The 21,647-nt window shown below is 35.9% G+C and overlaps 1 protein-coding gene across 1 annotated transcript; it reads right to left on the bottom strand.

Moving 5' to 3' along the window:
* Positions 1-6,203: 6,203 nt before the first annotated feature.
* On the bottom strand, positions 6,204-15,873 carry idh1 (isocitrate dehydrogenase (NADP(+)) 1). Its single transcript, XM_056465385.1, is given in 11 exon segments — positions 6,204-6,542; positions 6,545-6,591; positions 7,476-7,574; positions 7,576-7,636; positions 8,095-8,235; positions 9,005-9,156; positions 9,958-10,135; positions 10,513-10,618; positions 11,602-11,902; positions 14,274-14,403; positions 15,687-15,873. Coding segments are annotated over 10 exon segments (1,311 nt in total). The 5' UTR covers positions 14,396-14,403; positions 15,687-15,873; the 3' UTR covers positions 6,204-6,438.
* Between the last annotated feature and the right edge of the window lie 5,774 nt (positions 15,874-21,647).

Genomic DNA, 21,647 nt, shown 5'->3' with positions numbered 1-21,647 from the left:
AATTAAAGTGTAACCAATATCTTTTTTGTGTGTTCAGCAGTAGAAATAACCGAGGGTGAGTAAATAGTGAATAATTTTTCAGTTTTGGGTGAACCTTTAAGTTCATTCCCCTGCTGCCAAGTGGCATTTTAGCGATTAGCGCTGGGGTGGGCAACTCTGGTCTTTTTGATTAGGAATAGAGTTGAACTCTGCAGTGTCCCTACAGGATGGAAATTGCCCACTCCTGTATTAGGGGCCGTGCTCTTTAGTGTCTTTGTTTGTGTACCCACATCCCATGCCAGAAATGCTGGTTTGCAGAGGGGTTATACAAGGTCTGCAAAAGAAAAAAAGTTTACTTTGCTACCCGTCATTATAGTATGCTTTCAAACATCATGCCACCAAGCCTCTATTAGAAGCCACAGAAGTGATACTAAATAAGAGATGAAATATAATTGTATTTAATTTTTTTAGTCTCTTCTCTTACAAACACTGACCCCACACAAACTGCACATACATCACAGTCATTAGCAACCCACATGGGCCCACAATGAGTTGTCATACAAATTCTGACAAAAGAAGTCTAAGTGCATAAAAGGTCTATGCATTCTTAATGTGCAAATTGTGGTCAACATTAGACTCTGTAGAATAATGAAGCCAAGAGGTTTGGCATGAGTGGCAGAGACGAGATTTTTTTTTGTAATAGCCAATAGCCAAAAGCTTGGCATTCTCTAAGCCGGCCCTGCATCCATTGTCCGTGGTCCCCACAGAAAAAGAAACATTATTCAAGTCTTTTTCAGGCCACAGACTGAAACACAGTAATTATCGTGGGCTCTGGGCTAAACCTGCGACCTCCCCTCAGTCCTCCTGTTCTCCCCCCGCTACCCTTTCTGAGAGCTCATTGTCTTGGCTTGTTTAAAGAAAGGCTTCGTTAATGAAGGAGGAGGGGACATGGGCTAATGGGCTCAAATAAGTTCCTCTCTGCGATATTGTTGTGGGATAATGGTGGTACGAGCCCCAGCTGTAAACTTGCAGGCGCCATATTGTGCATGACCTACATAGACCCTGATCTGAACCCGCACTGAATGCTTAACTGCCCCAGAAAACTCAGTTTCAGTCCTCCTTCTTTTTTTCTGTCTATTTTTTGTTGTTCTGAGTCAATTAAGAGAGTCAGCGATTGGACAGCTGAAAGTGACAGAGAGGGTTGAAATGGCAGGTGCATTTATTTATTTTCATAAAAGAACGCTTTCCCTGTTAATTTTGGCATCTGTAGAAAAAATTGAAATGCTAAGTAAATGTATATTAATGTAAGAAAATAAGTCATATTTATGTCAAAAATGAAATGTTTGTAAGCTTAGGAATGTGATTATTAATTTAGCTTCATTAATTGTTTAGTGCTAAGTTTGTTAACTTTGCCAAATATACAAAAAGCTAGTTCACCTTGGGTGCTAATGCTTAGCCAACACTTAGTTTGGTTAAATTTTATGTCTGATATAAATAGCCTATGTAATTTAATCCAACATTAGTATTATTTTACAATTTATTTGAAATATTTCATAGTAAGGCAAGGCAAGTTTATGTATATAGCACATTTCATACACAATGGTAAATCATAGTGCTTTACATAAATAAGAATAAAAGACAAGAAAATAAAAATGAATAAAATAATAAAAAAATGAATAAAAACAGATAAAATTGTGTTAAACAGGTTTTAAAATAGTGATAAAAAAATACATAATAGTGTGATCTGTTAGATGTAGCACAGTGCTCATTCAGTAAAGGCACAGCTAAACAGATGTGTTTTCAGCCTTGATTTGAATGTACCTAATGTTGGAGCACATCTGATCATTTCTGAAGCTGATTCCGGCAGTGGGGGGCGCAGTAGCTGAAGGCAGATTCACCCTGCTTTGACTGAACTCTTGGAATTTCTAATTTACTTGATCCTAAAGATCTAAGTCATCTGCTAGGTTATATTGTATATTGAGGTCCTAGGATATTTAGTGATTTATAGGCAAGTAGTAATACTTTAAAATCTATTCTGAATGTAACCAATGTTGCCAGATTGTGCAGTTTTGAATTCAATTTTGCAGGTAAAAAAGGCATTGGCGGGATGGATTTATACCTCATTTCGAAAGTAAAACATACCATAATAGGTAGTGTAATCTACAAAACAAGTGCAGTGTGTGGGTGAAAGGGGGCCAGTGTGATTCGATTCGGTTCAGTGTGATGGGGTTCTGTGACTGCTGGTGTTGGTTGCTATATGGTTTAAAATGATTACAGTTAAAGTAAATAGATTAATTAAAAAATGTTAATCTAAGATTTTGGGTGTTTTTTGTGCATTTTGCTGGGTTTTGGACAGCTTTTAGGCTGGAAAAAGTTCGCTATCTGGCAACACTGAATGTCACTGGAAGCCAGTGCAAAGACCTGACGACATGTGTGATGTGCTCTGATTTTCTGGCTTTGGTCAGAATTCTGACAGCAGCATTCTGGATGAGCTGCAACTGTCTGACTGTCTTTTTGGGAAGGCCAGTAAGGAGTCCATTACAGTAATCCACTCTGCTGCTGATAAAAGCATGAACAAGTCCTCACTGGAAACACAAAGCATCTAATTCTGGCAATGTTTTTGAGATGATATATGCTGATTTACTTACTGCTTTGGCATGGCTATTAGAAATAGAGCTCCAGCACTGATTGTATCATTAAAGAGATAGTTCACCAAAAAATGTATTCTGTCATCATTTGCTTAAGTCAAGTCCAGGTGGCTTTATTGTCATTTAAACAATATACAGTGCAGTACACAGTGAAATGAAACAATGTTCCTGCAGGACCAAGGTGCTACGTCAAATATCTTCTTTTATAGTGTTTATAGTGTCAACCACTTGAAAGTGAGTAAATATTGAGTGAATAAAATTTTTGGGTGAACTATCCCTTAAAGATTTTTAACAAGGATGCATTAAATAAAAATGCAAAATCAGCAAAGACAGCAAAATCCGATACAACACTGATACTGAAGCTGATACGATACTGATTCTGTTTCAAATAAGTGCTATTCTTTAAACTTTGTTCATCAATGAATCTAACACAACCAATATAAGGCCAACAATTGTATTATTTTCCATGCTACTTTTAATTCTACCAGTAAACAAACATATCTGCCATCCAACGTCCACTTCTGCTCCCTTGACAGACAAAGATGAAATACATTCTGATAAACAAGGTTGCTATTTTTGGTCTGAACAATGTAGTTGATGCATCATAATTTTCTCAAATTGGATGGAAGTGGGCACCATCATTTCAGCACAAACTACAGCACAGAGAATGGATCATCAACATGGAGGGAAAAAAGCCTGAGCCACAGCACAACTATTCCTTTATCTCTTTGAAATTTATCCTCATATCAGCCTCCCATCTCTCTCTCTTGCTCATATCTTGACCCATGAGCCTCTCCTTTTCGCTGTTTGTGTTTTCAGTGTCTATTTGGATTCTGTGCTCCTGCGCTGATGACTAAATTATGATTGGGCGTAAGGATAGCAGGGCTTTCATCTGCCCAGCGTTGTTCCACGCTTTCCTCTCCAACACAAAGGGCCCCTCTGCCTCTGCTCGGCCCGCTTTTGAAGAGTAGAGTGGCTATGCGTCCCCATGGAAACCACTGCGTTTCCTACAGGACCAAGGTGTATCTCAGATAGAGAGAGACTGAAACAACATCAAGCCATCTCTCAATCATTAATCTGTTTATTAATTTTCAATGCCCGTGTCCTTCTACAGGCTCTAAGGGTTCAAACATGCTGGTGTGTTTGATGCAAATAATACAGTTTCGATGTTGGTTGATTTAGTGACCTGTGAGATATAAGACAAAATGTTTACCTTTGTCTATTTAGATAGATAAGTATATAGACATATGTTGTTTATATTTATTTGTTTACAAATAGGCAATACAGTGGTGCAGTAGGCAGCAATGTCGCCTCACAGCAAGAAGGTCGCTGGAGCAGTTGGCATTTCTGTGTGGAGTTTGCATGTTCTCCCTGTGTTTGTGAGGGTTTCTTCCAGGTGCTCCGGTTTCCTCCATAGTACAAAAACATGCGCTATAGTTGAATTGAATAAGCTAAATTGGCCATAATGTATGCGTGTGAATGCAAAAGTGCATAAGTGTTTTCCGGGTGCTGGGTTGTGGCTGGAAGGGCATCCGCTGTGTAATAACTTATGCTGGATAAGTTAGCGGTTCATTCCGCTGTGGCGACCACTGATTAATAAAGGGACTAAGCCGAAAAGAAAATGAATGATTGAATGTTGCTTATTCTTGCACATATTTTTTAAATATTTTATTTTGAGTTTTACAGATAATTAAACAAGGTCAAATAGGTTTGTAACAAGTGAAATGTGAGTAAATGGTTATTTTAAATGTATATATTTTAAAACGGAACTGGCCTCACCAGGTGAGGATACTTGAATTGACCAATGAAATCAACTGTGCTGGGCGGGGTTTGAATTGCGTCGTGCGGGTGTTCCAGTGATTTACGTTGGAACCATCACAGGTCTGTTTCATATTCATAAGGCTTCATTTCCTGTGGTACAATAGCAATCTTTACATTGACAAAAGCCAGTGAATGAGTGTCCATTCACACAGGGAGAATCCAATTATCACGGCACAATGGTGTCAGTCTGAGGCACGAGGTCTTCATCCGTGAAGACCAGCCTCACAGCTATCTAATAAAGTCAAGCACACTTGGCATGGAGTGTGTAGGTAGTAGTCGGCTATTCAGTGCTGAGGTCTACATAATTCTCCGGTCTCTTGGAAGTTAAACGTGTAGGTAATGAACTCCTTTTAGAAGCTCATGTTTGTTTTCCAGTCGAACCATCATTCCATAACTTTATTAAATATGTAGCATTTACACGTTTAATTAATGTTATTAATAACAGGCCTGCTTTTAAACACTTAATATGAGTCAATATGGAAATAAAATTCTATAAACTGATGATAGCCTTCACGCAACAAGCTGTCCGTCTTGACGTCATTTTGCTGCCATCTAGTGATCGTAGTGTGTCAGAAGCTCATAAACTAAAAACACTCGACAGAGACGGACATACATGTTAACCGAACTGTATCATTCAGTGAAAACGGCCAAATAGATTTAATCAGGAAAGACACAGGCATGAAACATATTTTAAAACTTTATAAAGTCCCAGTACTACAACCCTGCTCAAAAAACAGCTTAAACCAGGTGGTGCTTGACTGGTTTTAGATGGGTTTTGGCCATTCCAGGCTGGTGTCCAGCCATTTCCAGCCTGGTCTTAGCTGGTCAGGCTGAGAGATGACCAGCTAAAACCAGCTTGACCAGCCTAGCCAGACCGGGAGCCCAGCCAAAACCAGCTTAAAGTTATGTCCAGCTTAAACTAAGCTGGTCAAGGTCATTTGAGCCTGACCAGCTAAAACCAGGCTGGAAATGGCCAAAACTCCTGTAAAACCAGGCTGGTCGGCCAGCTTATGTTGGTTTAAGCTGTTTTTTTTTTCAGCAGGGAAGATAATAGGCTCCACAGAGGAAGAAATGTTTAATAGATGTGTTGTAGGCTAGTCTTCAATGTAATGTTTGGGAATGACAAGGCAGGGTCTCTCTCTCACCCACGTTTGCATTGACCTATTGTCATTTTCTGCAAATGTATGCTTTATATTATTAAATTAGAATTTTTTTTTTGTAGACATTATCATCAGTTTATCAAATAAAAATAAATATCTGTAACTACATTTGAGGTACATTCACCACCTAACTGTTAATTCTAAAAGGGTAAGAAACACTGAGAATTTCACACCGTGTTTATTTTAAACTACACTTTAGAGTTCCTAACAACTGACATTACGCACGTTCATAAAAAAATAATGATAAATCAGACTATAATAAACCATGATACTCTTCTTAAAAATTCATTATTAATGACACAAGACCTAAATCACATAAACACTCAGACTGACATAAACAGAAACATATTAGGAAATTAATTTGTAGTAAAGTGACAGACAGTAATAAGTGTGGAAATATAAAGAGGAATGTCTACAGTCATACCTTCCAGCCTTCCAATATAAAGCAGGTATTTAAATAGTTAAGACCTAATATCACTGTTCCTGGGACAGCTTCAAGAATGAAACAATTAAAAATGCGGACGGTAAGGCAACAGGTGTTCAAGCACCTGAGAGATGGGCTGTAGCACAAAAATAAACATTTTATGCACCCACAAAAGACATAATACAAATAAAATAAAAGCTGCTATGATGATAATATTCATACGAATGTTTTCAGTTAGTTTTAAAACAGTGATGCAGTTGTTTCTTCCGTTTGAAGAGGCACTTTCATGTCTTGTGTTGAAAGTGCCCACTGCTCCCTCTACTGGTTGTAGTGGTGAAGTTTATGTTTTTTGGTCCCAGTTAAACTGGAGGTGAAGTTGAAGAAGGGTTTGTGGCTTGATATGGATTCAGGGTTTCTGTGTCAGGTGTTTGTGTTTGTGTGAGTGTCCCAACAAACCCTGCAGCTTTAAAGTGTTGGGTTGGCTTGACAACTTGATCTTCAGATTCTCTGCAGTTTGTCCAAGAATTCGAAAGTGTTGAGGTAATCTGAACGTGTGACACTGTGGAAAAGAAAAACAGTAAATCAAAAACAAAACAATATGCAAACATATTTGCACATGCATATGAAGTCATTTCTATACTGTAAAACATTTCTATACAATTTTTTTTTGTTATGCCATAACATGTTTTTGTCAATGTTATTTTGCCATTTTATTGTTCAGCGAGTATCAAGATTTTTGTATTCTTTACCGTCAAGCCCCCATGATATTTACCTTATAAAAGAGTTTATTATTTTTCAATTTTAACCTTTAAGATGCCACAAATCGCCGAAAGTCTGATCACAGATGAGCCCACTGGAAAATTGAAAAGGCCATCCATATAGTTTATGTATGAACACCCAATTTATATGATTAAAATGTAAAATTATAAACAGGTCAAAATATTGTTTAAATATTAATTTCTATTACGTTAAACAATTGCTTTTTTCTTTCTGTATTCATTACAATACTATATTGATTTATACATTTGATTTATTCACATACAGTACATGTGCAGTTTTTGTTTAATATTCTTTCTGTATTAATAAATTGTAATTTAATTACCATTATAAGATAATCATTTTATTGTTTCTTTTTTGATGATATAATTTTGATACATTATCTATTATTATTATTTTTTTTTTTACAATAATTTGTGTTTTTGTCTCAAATCTTTCCATTGACATTACTCCCTTTTAGGCCTCTTCGGATCTCCAACTTGGCAACCCCTTTGTTGGCTGACAATAGTAGCGTGGAAAGTACACATTTCCCCTTTAACACTATTTATGCCGTCTAGTTAAAGTCCCTTATGCCTTGAACACACGTCTAACACTAATCAATCTGACAGAATGTTCTCAATAAAATGTACCAAACGTCTTTGAGCATAAAAAATATAATGGACATACCCAGACATGCCCTTGATGCAGATGGCCAGGTCTTTGGTCATGAAACCAGCTTCAATGGTCTCGACACAAACAACCTCCAGTGCCTCAGCAAACACCCCGCTCTGTGTTCTTATCCAGCTCCGCCCTATGCAGCAACCCCCGTGTCCACGCAAAGATAGAGGCTGATGGGACAAAACATTTACTCTGTGAAGTTGCAAAGAACCGTCTGCTGTCAAAAACTAAAGGAAGCATTGCTCACTTTCAAATCAAGCAGCTTTCTGTTGGCCAACACAGCAAATTTGGATGAAAAATTAACTTGATTAAAATTTGTGTGGTAAATTTTTGCAGCTTTACGCGAAAGCATCTTATGCTCACCAAGGCTGGATATATTTAGAACTAACAATATTTTTAAATATTTTAAATATAATAAATGTTTGATCATATACAGTACTTATGAATATATGTTTTATAAATTAATAGTCACATAAAAAAGCTAAATAGAAGGGCGCAGGATTAAATCCTAATGTAAAACTCCAGATTGAAGGGATTCACACAGTAATAATTGGAATTTGACTGCTAAATTTTGCTGAACAATAGCATATCTGACTTCAGTGATAATGAAGGAAATGTGTTTTCTGACCGATGGGGTTGGTGGACGTCTCTTTGCCCTGCTGGTGCATGCGATAGTGTCTTGTCACAGTGCCGTGGGCTGCCTCAGCTTCTACTGTACGCCCATCAGGACATACGAGCACACTGGTCATCATGCCCAATGATCCATAACCTAGAAAAAGACCCAGAAAGCACTAGCTCTAAATTTCAGAATTCTTTCACAATGAATAAAGTCATTAGGCAAATGAATGATAGGTCTTACAGCCTATTTGAACCAAGTCAGCATATAACTACACAACACCAAATATTATTAATATTTTTTATTATTAATATTTTTAGATTTTGCAATGTTGTCAAAAGAAGTCTCTTATACTCAAAGCTGCATTTGTTTAACAACAAAGCTATCATAATTCACAAAATTATGTTATCAATTAAAATCGATTTCTGTTCATTCCTTTGATGGCATGAGTGATTTGCAGCATTGTACTCCAGTGTTCAGGTGCTTCAAAAATACATGATCCTTCAAACATCAATCTAATATTATGATTTGCTGCTCAAGAAATGTGTCTTACCTATATTATTCAATGATAAAAACAGCTTTGTGTGTAAACTGTGATTCAACATTTCAGGATTATTGATTAATAGAAAAACAGCATTTATTTCAAACAGAAAATACTGTAACATATGATGGTTTACTTTGCTAGCTTTTAATTTAATGCACTCTTGCTGGAAAATATGCATTTAGTAAGTATTGATTTACTGAACATTTGGCATTGAAGTATGTTGGTATAGTAATAAGGGAATATGGAGGAATGGGCATATGAGGGTATGGAAATAAGAGAGTATAGATGGGGAAAAAGGAGTATGAGAGAGTGGAAGTATAAAAGGTACAAGAATGATAAGAAGATAATTTTCAGTAATTCTGTAATTATTTTACTCACCTTGAGCTACAGAATCTGACTGCACATCTCCATCGTAGTTCTTGCAGGCCCAGATAAACCCACCTTCAGACTTCATGGCCTGAGCCACCATGTCATCAATCAGCCGATGCTCGTACCAGATGCCCATGGCCTCATACTTGGCCTTGTACTCCCTGCAACAGTTACAATAGGTTATATTTCTACATTTATTTCTTCATTGCTTGTTATTCTGTCAGCTTATTCAGTGTGGCCATAATTGATTAGCAACAGGCAGGAGCGATTCTATTTTTATTGTTCAATACAAACAGGTGTTTACTATTCTTCATCTTAAAATTCAGGACTATAATAAGATATTTTGTGGGGGGCTGGTGCTACCCTGTGAAACCTGTTTAGACATGCCCCTGGAGACAGAAGGAAAAGTTATGTAGTAAACAAATATATATTTTTACATGTAAGCCTTTAAAACTAGTTTTTAATGGCTAGATTTTTTATCAGTTATTATAAATAGGTGGATTAAATGCATCATGTTATTTAAAAAAAAGTGTAATAGATATACAGTAGACTAGATATTGGCTGTTTCTTGATATCAAGAATGCAGAGAAAGGACTTGCCTTCTCACTGTGATCTTTCTGATCGTCACATGACGTTAACGTGTTTTAATGGAAAATAATTTATACATTTAAACTTTCATCCATCCATCCATCCATCCATCCATCCATCCATCCATCCATCCATCCATCCATCTATCTATCTATCTATCTACTATCTATCTATCTATCTATCTATCTATAAAAACATGTGGGTTCTTTCACTCATACTTGTTTTTGCAGTCCCGAGTATTTGAATTGACCTTTGGTGGTTGATCATGACATTATGAAAACATAAGGACGCAAGATATCACTTGGGAAACAGCCATTATCTCCATCGATTACCGGAGACTTTTTCTTTCAGTAACCATTTAACTGAAGACTCACTTGTCATATATCTCCTGGAAAATATCTTTGAAACGCCCATCATATTTCTTCAGGATAGTGTTTTTGGTGCTGAGGTACATCGGCCAGCCTTTATTCAGACCCATCTGGAAAGAGCTGTGAGCAAAATCCCGGATTGACTTGTCTGTGTTGTACATTCCCAAAGCTACTCCACCCGTACCTGAGCATATAGAGTAAAATCATTTGGATCATCAAGATAACATGCTTTGAACAAATATATACTTGTGCCAATTAGATTTAAAACCAAGTACATTTTAAAAATGTTAAATGAAATCTTTGCACAATGTCTGATACATGAAACGTTAAATACCTAATAACTGTACCCAAACCCCAACACACACACCCACCACCACACAAAATGTAATATCGACAAGACAACCACGCTCTGTGCTCAAAAAGGTGACAGTCCACTGTGATGACATTATCATACAGAGACATTCTTTGGGATACAGGGCTGTATCTGACATTTCATGTATCCATATTATAGGAGTTAAAATTCTAAAATTTGAACTATTTATAAAATAGAAAATTAATTACCTTCAAAGTCATGGACAACAAATTTAAGTGGCTCTCCTGCGTTTTTGGGTGTGTATGTCATTTCCACTCTTCCAGGGCCAGGCACAACAAAATCTGTTGCCTTGTACTGCAAAAGTCAAGACGACAGGTTACTAAAGGAGACCGTTTAACACTTAAAGTGTCTTATGTTTTTTTTTAATGTAAAAAGCATACAAAGTTTCATAGGTCAAAGTGCACAATAAATGCTATTGTTAAGCTGTATCCGAAATCGCATACTACTCGAATAGGTGCTACATTTAAATTTAAATTTATTTCATGACTATTAGAAAAGCATATTTTATATAGTATGAATTTGAGAAGTGTAAGTGGAATTTAGCTAGGTGCATTCCTTCACTCCGGTTATATATATATCTTCTGCCATGGCCTCATAGGATACAAGAGCATCCATTGGATGTGCACTTAAGAATCTTGCCGGAAGTAGTAGGTTATCCGGGTACTTCTTACACTGTTTTTTACATACTAAGAAATTGGACCTACTACTAGGCTCACATACTGTTTTTCACATACTATATAGTAGAGAAAAATGCAATTCAGAATGCACTTTCCCAGCAAACAATTTTGTGTTTAACAGACGTCTGATAGACATCTAAACGGAGACAGCCTGGCTAAAACAGGGCTAAACTTAGGCTGTTGGTGAAAATCTAATAGACATCTAAAAATAGCCCAAAATAGATTAGACAGACTTTATATGTGTAGTCATTCATTTCTGTTTATTTGATGAGTAGTCTAGTTTTGACCTATTCTTATACAAATATTAGATTTTCACTGACAGCCCAAATTTAGCCTTGTTTTAGTGAAGATAACCACATTTAGATGTCTATTAGACATCTTTTACAAACAAAAAATGCTTGCTGGGTTGTGTGTTCTTTTCTAGTAGACTTTAAAATCTACATCAGGAAGATTAGAATGTAGCATAATGGTTTTAAAAATGAAAAGTATGTTTTCTAATAATCTGAACTCTTAAGCAGTGATAAGCGCAATTAAAAATGCAGTACAAATTAACAATTAGGCTCAATAGATATTATATGTGCACAAGTATGAGCTGCCTACCTGGTCCCCATGTGCATGCCTGCCGATAATTATAGGCTTGATCCAGCCTGGAACCAAGCGGGGAATGTTTTTGCAGATAATAGCCTCTCGGAACACAGTGCCACCCAGAATGTTTCGGATTGTTCCGTTGGGAGAGCGCCACATCTGCTTGAGCTTGAATTCCTCCACACGATTCTCATCAGGAGTGATGGTGGCACACTTGATGCCCACATTGTAGCGGCCTCAACAACAAGCTCCTTCTGCCGCCTCAACCGTTACCTTATCATCGGTGGCGTCGCGGTTCTCCATCCCCAGGTCATAGCTATGAATGAACAAATAATAAAAAGGAAAGAAAAATCGCATGTAATTCTTGATCTTCTTCACATAATTTTGATCACTATAAAACAGGGGTGGTCAAACTCGGTCCTGGAGGGCCGGTGTCCTGCACAGTTTAGCTCCAACACTACTCAAACACACCTGAACATGCTTATCAGTGTCTTCAAGATCACTAGAAATCTATAAGCAGGTGTGTTTGATTAGAGTTGGAGCTAAACTGTGCAGGACACCGGCCCTCCAGGACCGAGTTTGCCCACCCCTGCTATAAAAGGTCTATTATTGTACAAATGTCTGTCATTGAAGCAGGCTCAAATGGAAAAATTAATTTTATAGTTTATAACATAGACTGTGCACATGCTTCAGACATACATTAGCAGGTCTGAGTATTATTCCAAACTCTTTATCCTTCTCTCATGCTTACTTGCCTACATTATATTTTACTATAAATTGTCCAAAGGAATTAAGTTATAAAACAAGCTATATACTCAGCTCAAAACTGAAAACCAATTGGTAATACAGAAATGAATTACATTGTACTACCAGAAAGACAGATTGACGCCCCCCAGCATGCTTTAAATGAGGTCAATGGGAAACTAGTGACATTGTAATATAGCACAAAGACACACTGTTCCGGTGCACTGAAAAAGAACCATTCGTTCTGTGACAGAATATTATTACAATGTAAATAACTCTTTATAACACATTTTATTTAATAATGTATTTCATTCAGGTAATGGGGAAAAAAAAAATCACGTACTTATCACATGATCCTTTAGAAATCATTTGAATATGCTATTATAAATAATATCTATTATACCTACTATTACTATGATTTTGAAAACTGTTGTGCTGCTCAAAAGCATACTTTAGTCAAAAATGCTATTAGGCCACACAAATTACAAGCTATTAAATACATTTTTCTTTAGTTTAACAATAAATAAGTATCTTTAATGTGGCACAGGTATACAATAAAACATCAGGAGGCACAGGTATACAATAAAAATATCAATAAAAATCAAACTATATACATGCCCTCATATTTTTTCATATGGGTCTCATGATATGCATACTTTTGCTCTATTCTATGACATTTTAGTATTAACAATTTAAATAGTGTCTACTGAAAACTCCAAAAAGAAAAAGTGCAGTTTTAGTACCCAAAATGTCACTTCAAGACTCTATGTGGGCCGGATTTATGAGGTATAATGATGTTTGGTAGAAATTTTGGTCCACAGCAACCCAAAACATGCCTGACCACTCAAAATAACTGATTTAAATTCATCCAAGCAACTTGTACTCTTGCTCTGAGGGGCTGAATAGCCTCATCTGCTCTGCATAAGCGTTACCGAACAGATGAAGGCATCAACAGATTCTACAACTAGTGAAGATATGTGACATACACAATAAAGAGAACATCCCTGAAATACAACACACTATTGTCTGTTGAGGGCGTGAACTCTCTCATACTTCCCTTATTCTCATCTCTGTTGTGTTGAGAATGCTGTGACCTTTCACCCACTTACCCTCCAATCCTTGATATGACAATGATACTAAAAAACTGTTGGGGGCGCTAGAGAGATTTACCAAACTATTTATTTATCATACATTTTAGGGGGCTGCCATCAATATAAGTTACCCGTTGTGCATAGTAGACATTTCACAATGTAACTAAAAGCATGAATGAAGCTTAGATCAATGACTATATGAAAAAGCATCAAGATATACCTGGTAGCTGACACTTGTTTGCTAATGTACTGATAATACACCTTATCTGGTTGACATGTTTTGGTTTGTACAATTCTACCAAGTTCACAAAGAATTGTTTTGTCTCACAACATATGGGCTTTATAATTAAAGAGGCTCTTAGATGAAACTGCAACCACATGTTCAAAGTTCACATGCCAGTTTCAAGCACAGAACTTGAAGTTAGGTAATAAACGTTTCCAAACTTATGCGATGATAACACTTCCCTTTGGCCTTGAAGATTGCGAAATTTGATAGTATGAGAAATTTGGACTTACAAACAAGAAATGTCATATTTGTAAAACATGGCAAGTAGATGCTGACAGGCATGTTTATTGGTAATGCACATATTGTTAATAACACAGCTATATAGCTAAAATCTGAAAAGTAATACATTAAATTTTAACATAACTTTTAATTCCTTTTAAAACAATTTAAAAGGAGTTCTGTGTTAATTTACAATGATTTTAGGGTTACCGCATTATCTTCAGTGCGAAGGTTGCCATGCAAATGGTTAAGGATGACTAATTGGCAGTAAAGTCAAATGAGAGAAATAATGAGAATAAAGGCTCACCTACTGTGTATGCACCACACAAACACTCATTTAATCTCACCTATGCAGGTCGAGCTCCAGATAAGGGAAAATGAGTTTCTCTTTTATGAGCTCCCATATTACTCTGGTCATCTCATCTCCTTGCATCTCAACCACAGAACCAGCTTTGATCTTCTGAGACATTTTGAACCCTGCAAGATCGATGACACTTATGTTAAATAGAGTAGTGTACTTACTCCCTGAAGAATGAATAGCTTTCATTGAGAAGTTACACAACCAGTGAGTCAGCATTTTTGCCTTAAACCTGTTTTAACTGACAGCACTTGTAAGGACTGCAGACTGAATCTAGGATTTCTGCAGATTTTATGAATGAAAATTTAAAACCACATAAAGAAAATTGAATTGATAGATTAAGTTCTTTAAGCAAAATTATTGTGAGCAACATTTCATGAAATAAGTAATCTTGCCTTCTCTGAAACTGATAAAATGGAAGCAAGTTTATGACCTATAACAAATACCTGGCATTTGGCTCTGCAAAAAACAACTTCATTCAAAGTAGTTTGTTTATTTTTATTGTATAATAGATATTTATTATTGTAATGAACATAAATGCACTTGATTTAGATCAGTTTCTCAGAAAAGTGAGAAATCTTCATTTAGCATCCTAAGAAAATCAGTTTAAATACGAGTAGTATTGGAAAACAAAGATACAAAGAAGATTATATTATTTTTGCATTGCATTTACTGTCAAAACTTCATGAATTAAAGATTCTGCTATAATGCAAGACTCCCAAAGAAACCCATTAGCACTCTGCAACATGTAATGAAGGTTTTTCACTGCTTATGGACAAGTGTGTGTTTGTTCACACATGTAGGGTTGCAATATATTTGTATTTCAGTACTTTTAGTATTCTTGGACATACCATATGTGCTTACATACCAGCTTTTGTGACAGACATCAGCTGTTCTTGTGTAAGTAATGCAACAACACCTGACAGAAACGCAGCCATTGTGTAATCTGATACTAGCCTTTTATCCACATTAATGCACTGGATAATCAATTCTGACACTATTAACAAATATCTTACAGTCTTATTGCTGCTCCACAGACGTGCACTAGTTACATAACGAAGCAATTAGGACAAAGGTCAATTACAGCGTGTGCAATACTGATTTACACCCTATAAAAGAATCACAAGAACCATTAGACGATTCATGAGTTACTTGAACTACATCTCGTAAAAAATGCAACATATGCAATTAATTAAATTTAATATTACATTAAATACACACAATCACTGGAGTTCTAAAGCAAATTTACTTCGTATTTTCTAATGAATGAATCTCTTGTTATTAGTATTTTCATTCTGAAATGCTCAGGATACCGGTAGTACTTTGCAGGAAACGTCAAATCCAACGACAGCGATTTTTGCCGACTATTTTGAACGATCTAAACGGAGTATACTTCGCTTACCTTATTTCAGAGATTGCACTTGAGTAAATGAAGAGATGCCAGCTTCTGAATGCGTCGAAAAGAGGCTTGAAGGTGTTTTTTTCCCCTATACTAGTCTTGGAAGGCGTTGTTTTCTATCAGCTGAGCGGACGGCATAGGCTCTCCTCAGTTTAGCTCATAGATGTGCTCCTAACCAGTTTAACATCCACCAATCCAAGAGAACTAGGAACTAATCTCAAACGCCTTGCCCCTCCCTCATTTTACACTACAGCACACTGGGAGGGATACGTTTCTGTATAATTGCTGATTGCAGCGAGACATGTCCTCCTCTATGGGGCGCTGTGTTGCTCAATAAGCAGGATATGTTATTAGAATAAAAGCAGCTTTATTGTGATTGACCATATACAAGGCAACGAAATGCAGTTTAGGTCTAACTAGGAGTGCAATCGCAGCAAGTGCAGGCATTAGGTATGTTATAAGTGCAATTATAGAAAATGGTAATATCTACAGATGGATGTACTATGAACATAATATAGAAGTTGTATTAGCTATAGTCAGAAATAGACAAATAGATGAACATACTGTACAGGTTGCTATTAATATTTAGGAATATGCAAATAGATATGAACATATAATACAGGTTGTTTTTTGCTATAAACAGGATTAAAAAAATATATGTACAGTAGATATGCATCATGCATTTACAAATGTAAATGTGCAGTGGATATGCACATTTACATATTGGTATGTACAGTGTAGTGCAATGATTATGTGCTATATTATGTGTGCAATATTAAATAGTGCAATAGTTATGGGGAGAGGGTAGGGGTGAATGAGGTAGGCAAAAAGATGAGATTGAGCTACAAGATAACGAACCAATTTTTTTGTTATGAAATTGTTATGAATACATAGGATAATAATAACAACAACAACAACATCAATAATATTAAATAATAATAATAATAATACAATAATAATATATAGTAATAATAATAATAATAATAATAATAATAATAATAATAATATAATTATAAACTTTGATTTATATAGTGCCTTTAAAAGTAGCATGCATAAAATCTAGAAAGAAAACAAAGCCAAGATTAAATAATAATAATAATAATATATTCTCAAATCACATAAAATATAATCAGCCAGTGAAGAGAAGGCCCAATCACATGTTTAGCCTGTTTGTCTAAACAGTTAAAAAAAATAAAATAATAAAAAAAAAAACAGCTTCAGAAGGATGTATGCAGGTGTGGGGAAAAGTTCAGACAAATAAGCTGTTTGGACAGAACTGTGTGTAGGTATAGTGTGTCCACAGTCATATTGGGGTGATATAAAGACAAGTCGCTTTTTAAAAAAATATCCTGATGTTTAAAAAAGATCCAAATCCTTCCCATTTTGCGGCCCACCACAATGTGACTTAAGAGTGTGGTTTCCTTGCCCACCAAATTAATTGACAGCCACGTGTGTGTGTGTGCGTGTGTCTGTGTGAACTTTGTAATTGAAAGGCTTGAATTAACTCCACAACAAATGCATCAAATAATCAATGGGAAAGTTCTTACTGTAGTATTTCGCACAAACTTTACACAAGATCTGCTTCCTTCATGTCTGTCACTGTGTTGTTTATCTGAAGCAGAGGTGGAGATTGAGGCACACTCTGACAGGCACGTAGGAACAGTGGGCGGGGAGAACTAGCAAAAAAGGCACAGGCAACAAAAACATCTACAAGATACTGAACTTCTGAAAGGTATAATAAATAATCTGATGGGTGTTGAGCTGAAACTTTACAGACACATTCTGGAGACAGAAAAGACTAATCTTAAATATTGAAAAAGGGGTAAAATATGTGCCCTTTTTACTAAGAGAATTTTAAATCAATATAGAAACTGATAGGAAGTCTGACAGGAATAATGTAGAAACACTTTAACTATAAATAATTATGAATATATTTAAAAATTGGCAATCTTCTGTTCTGTTTTAAGACTACATTAACAGTATAATGACAGAGTGACACAGTCTTGAATTTGCTGTGAGCTGTAATTTGGAGCAAGTGTAGACTGATGAATAAAGATGTGACTTGCACTATTCAGGGTTCTTACACCTTTTCCAACTTCAAAATTCAGCACTTTCAAGGTGCATTTTTATGCTTTTCCAGTACCTAACAACTATGGTAAATTATGTTTATATATGCTGGATGTACTTTTCACATTCAAATCCATTGTGCTATTTTAAAAAACAATATGACATTTCAACTTAAATTGTTGAATACTTTGGAGCATATATTTATTGGGATAGTTCACCCAAAAATGGTAAAAACGAATAAAAAAAAAGTTCCAATTATTGGATGAAGTATCTTTTTAAGTTTGGTCTCTTTCTACCTAAAGTTGATATCTCAAAAAAATGAGCTTACAGTCAGATTGTGTTTGGGTGTAGTACCAAACTTTCATAACTGTAGAAGCTCTGTCACGAAAACAAATTCCTTGTATGTGTGAACATACCTGGCAATAAAGCTCTTTCTGATTCTGAAATAAGAAATTAAATGCTTATGAGTCCGAGAAAATTCTTGCTGCGAATTAATGAACTGTTCCTATGTCAACTGTATTGAAAATCCCCAAATATTGAAATCACAGTTTGTAAGCTTTTATTAATATTACTTTTTATTATTGTCAATATTACTTTATTACTTTAGACAAAAACGGTCACAATTTCGAGCCCTGCAATTTCACATTTAAGCAGGTTCAAGCACTTTGTCCAAAATCCAAGCACTTTCCTAATTTGAAAATGCTATTAAAAATTAAGCATTTTCCAGGATTTCCATCACCCGTACAAACCCTGACTATTTTCGGCTTACTAAAGACTACTCTCATTGCCACACTCTAGGTCAGGGGTGCCCAAGCTTTTTCTTATGAAGGGCCAAAAACTAAACTTGATTGAGGCTAGTAGGCCGAAGATAAATACAGTTGCCATGGGTCATTTCCTAATTTATTGAATAATATTTAAAAATAACTAGACGCTGCTTTTTTTAACATTTTATAATGAAACCTAAAACAATCTAATTTATAACAGAATGGAGTTACACGAGTTTTTGCGTTGATTTGCTCATGGATGTCTGCTGCATAGTCCTCTATTCGTCGAGTGACAGTATTTACATTTTTAAAAATCTGATTTATTTACAACTTTTAAGTGAAACATTTAATTTCAGTTTGCTTTTTTGTATCGAAGCAATAAAACAAACAAAAAAGGTTACGTCAAATTAGAAACGATGATCTCTTTTAAAAGGCATTTGCCCCAACCCTCTACATCATTCCCAATCTCCTATCAGATGGGATGTCGGGTCAAATGAAATGTTACAATGGGCCAACTTTGGGCATCTCTGCTCTAGATCATTGAAGAGGCTTGATGGTGTGTTTGGGAGGCCAACCAAGAGTCCATGGCAATAGGCCAGTCTGGATAGAACAAAAGCCAGGACAATCAAGCAGTTGAGTTCTGATAGGAAGAGTCTAATCTTCCTGATGTTGTACAGAGCAAATCTGCATGATCCACCAGTTCTAGCAATGTGGTCTGTGAAGTTCAGCTGTTCATCAAGAACCTATCCCAGGTTTCTGATGGTCCTGAAAGGTGTCATGGTTGTGCTGCTCACCTGTATTGTGAAGTTATGCTTAAGCGTTGGGTTGGCCAGGATCACCAGTAGTTCTGTTTTGGGCAGATTGAGTTAAAGGTGATGGGCTTAATATCTGTCAGAGATGCTGTTATTCGAGCAGCAAACTGTTGGATCATCCAGCTGGAATGAGCAGTAGAGTTAGGTGTCATCAACATAGCAATGATAGGAAAAGTCATGTTTCTGAATGACAGATCCAAGTGATGACATGTAAATGGAGAAGAAAAGCGGTTCAAAAACAGAGCCCGGGGGCACTTCAGTAGCACAGTGGTGTCGCTCTGACGTTTGACTCCTCCAAGATACCCTGAATGACCTACCTTGAGGTAAGAGCTGAACTACTGGTATGCGGTTGCAGATATGCCCAATGTTTTGAGAGTTTGTCAAGAGAGTTTGGTGGTTAACCCAGTCAAATGCAGCATACATATCCAGCAAGATGAGCATTGAGAATTTGAATGCAGCTATTGTGAGTCTCACAGCTTCCACAACTAAGAGCATTATTAAATTTGTCCAATACACTGATAAATACTAGAAATAATATTATTCATATTTAAATAATTTCTATATAATACACCGTTCAAATTTAAACTGTATTTTAAAACTAACATATATTCAGATTTGTACATATATAAATTTTGGCTCAATTGAAATGATTGTGTTTTTGTACATGAGACGTTTTTATAATCTTTTTACTTAATACTTCCCCCATTCACACTACCAGGATGAATTGCTGCTTTTTTTTTTGTCTTAAATCAATGGTCTCAAATGCAATTCCTGGTGGGCCGCAGCTCTGCATAGTTTAGCTCCAACCACCTCCAACTCACACCTGCTTAATAGTCTCCAATAGTCTTGAACACCTAGATTAGTTGGATCAGCTATGTTTGATTAGGGTTGAAGCAAAACTGCAGTGCTGCATCCCTCCAGGGGTCCATTCTCCGTACGTGGATTACTCAGTTAGCTGAATTTGTATATTGACTATTTGACACGATCCAGGATTGTTTCGTTCTTCAAAACTCATCTGAGACTTGTCATAGCAACAGTTCTGGTAGCTTAAACCTACTTGGGATCAGGTTCATTTCATATAAACAGCTGAGATCGGGTCAGTTCAAGCAAAGATAATACTGAAAGTATGTATCAAATGCTGATACCTTCTTACAGTAGTTATTTACAATTGGGAAAATAGTAAAAATATATTTTAACTAATATATATATATATATATATATATATATATATATATATATATATATATATATATATATATATATATATATATATATATATATATAAATGAAACTTATGCAATCTGCACTCCGAAATAAAAGTAAAAGACTGCCACCTGGTGGTTCGAAGAGAAAGTTTATTGATATTAACTTTTTAGTTACAAACGCGTACATGCACAATATACAACTTATTTAAAAAAGGATAATAATATTTGCAGTCATGCACGTGTTTCGACCACTAATATGCCAGTGATTTGATGCTTCACAAAAGTTGCAGACACCTTTTCCGATATCAAGATGCTTTTTTGATGCAAAATTCATTTATACAGTTATTCCATTCACCGATTTAAAAAAAACTTGAGTAGGCCTATAGGCTACTATAATTAAGAAAATATTCTCTAAATGTAGAACTAAATACATATATATGCATTGAAATACATGATGAATACGCTTGACACATGAAAGGGTAAAGCCTGCAGCTCACAAAAAATGTGGAAAGGTATTGCGTATCATATTTAACAAACCGTTTACTGCGAATTTTATGAAATTTTGCTCACGTGGATAATTGTATATTAATCAGATGATGTCATTACGCTGCTGTGCCGTCAGCCAATCGTTGCATTGCTGATCATGATTTCGAGGATCGATAGATCTGTCCTTCACAACACACGCAGCGATCTCAGATCAGTTTATCCAGACATTTTAATCTAATTCGCGAACTTGTTTTATGAACCAAATTAGCCAGAGATCAGTTATCAAGATTAAAAGATCCAGGACCTGCCAAATCATCTTAGATAATTTGAGCCAGGTACGAAGAACGAACCCCAGGAATCAAGTTTGAGACCTATGTCTTAAAGGAGATAATTTACCCTAAAATTATTATTTACTGGAAATTATTGAAAATTTACTCTATGGAGTTGGTTTTTATGTTTTACGCAAAATAAGATATTTTGAAGAAAACTGGAAACCAGTAGCAAATAACAGCCAAAGTAAGAAAAATAAATACCATGGAAGTCAACATGTAGCAGGTGTCCTGTCCACGTATTTTTAATCCCTTTAAGACTAAAACAATCAACGTTTGTAATATTGTTGTGTTAATCTTT

Source organism: Danio aesculapii, chromosome 9, assembly GCF_903798145.1.
Source record: "Danio aesculapii chromosome 9, fDanAes4.1, whole genome shotgun sequence".
In the NCBI taxonomy this organism is placed as follows: Eukaryota; Metazoa; Chordata; class Actinopteri; order Cypriniformes; family Danionidae; genus Danio; species Danio aesculapii.
This window is presented reverse-complemented; position numbering and strand designations above follow the sequence as displayed.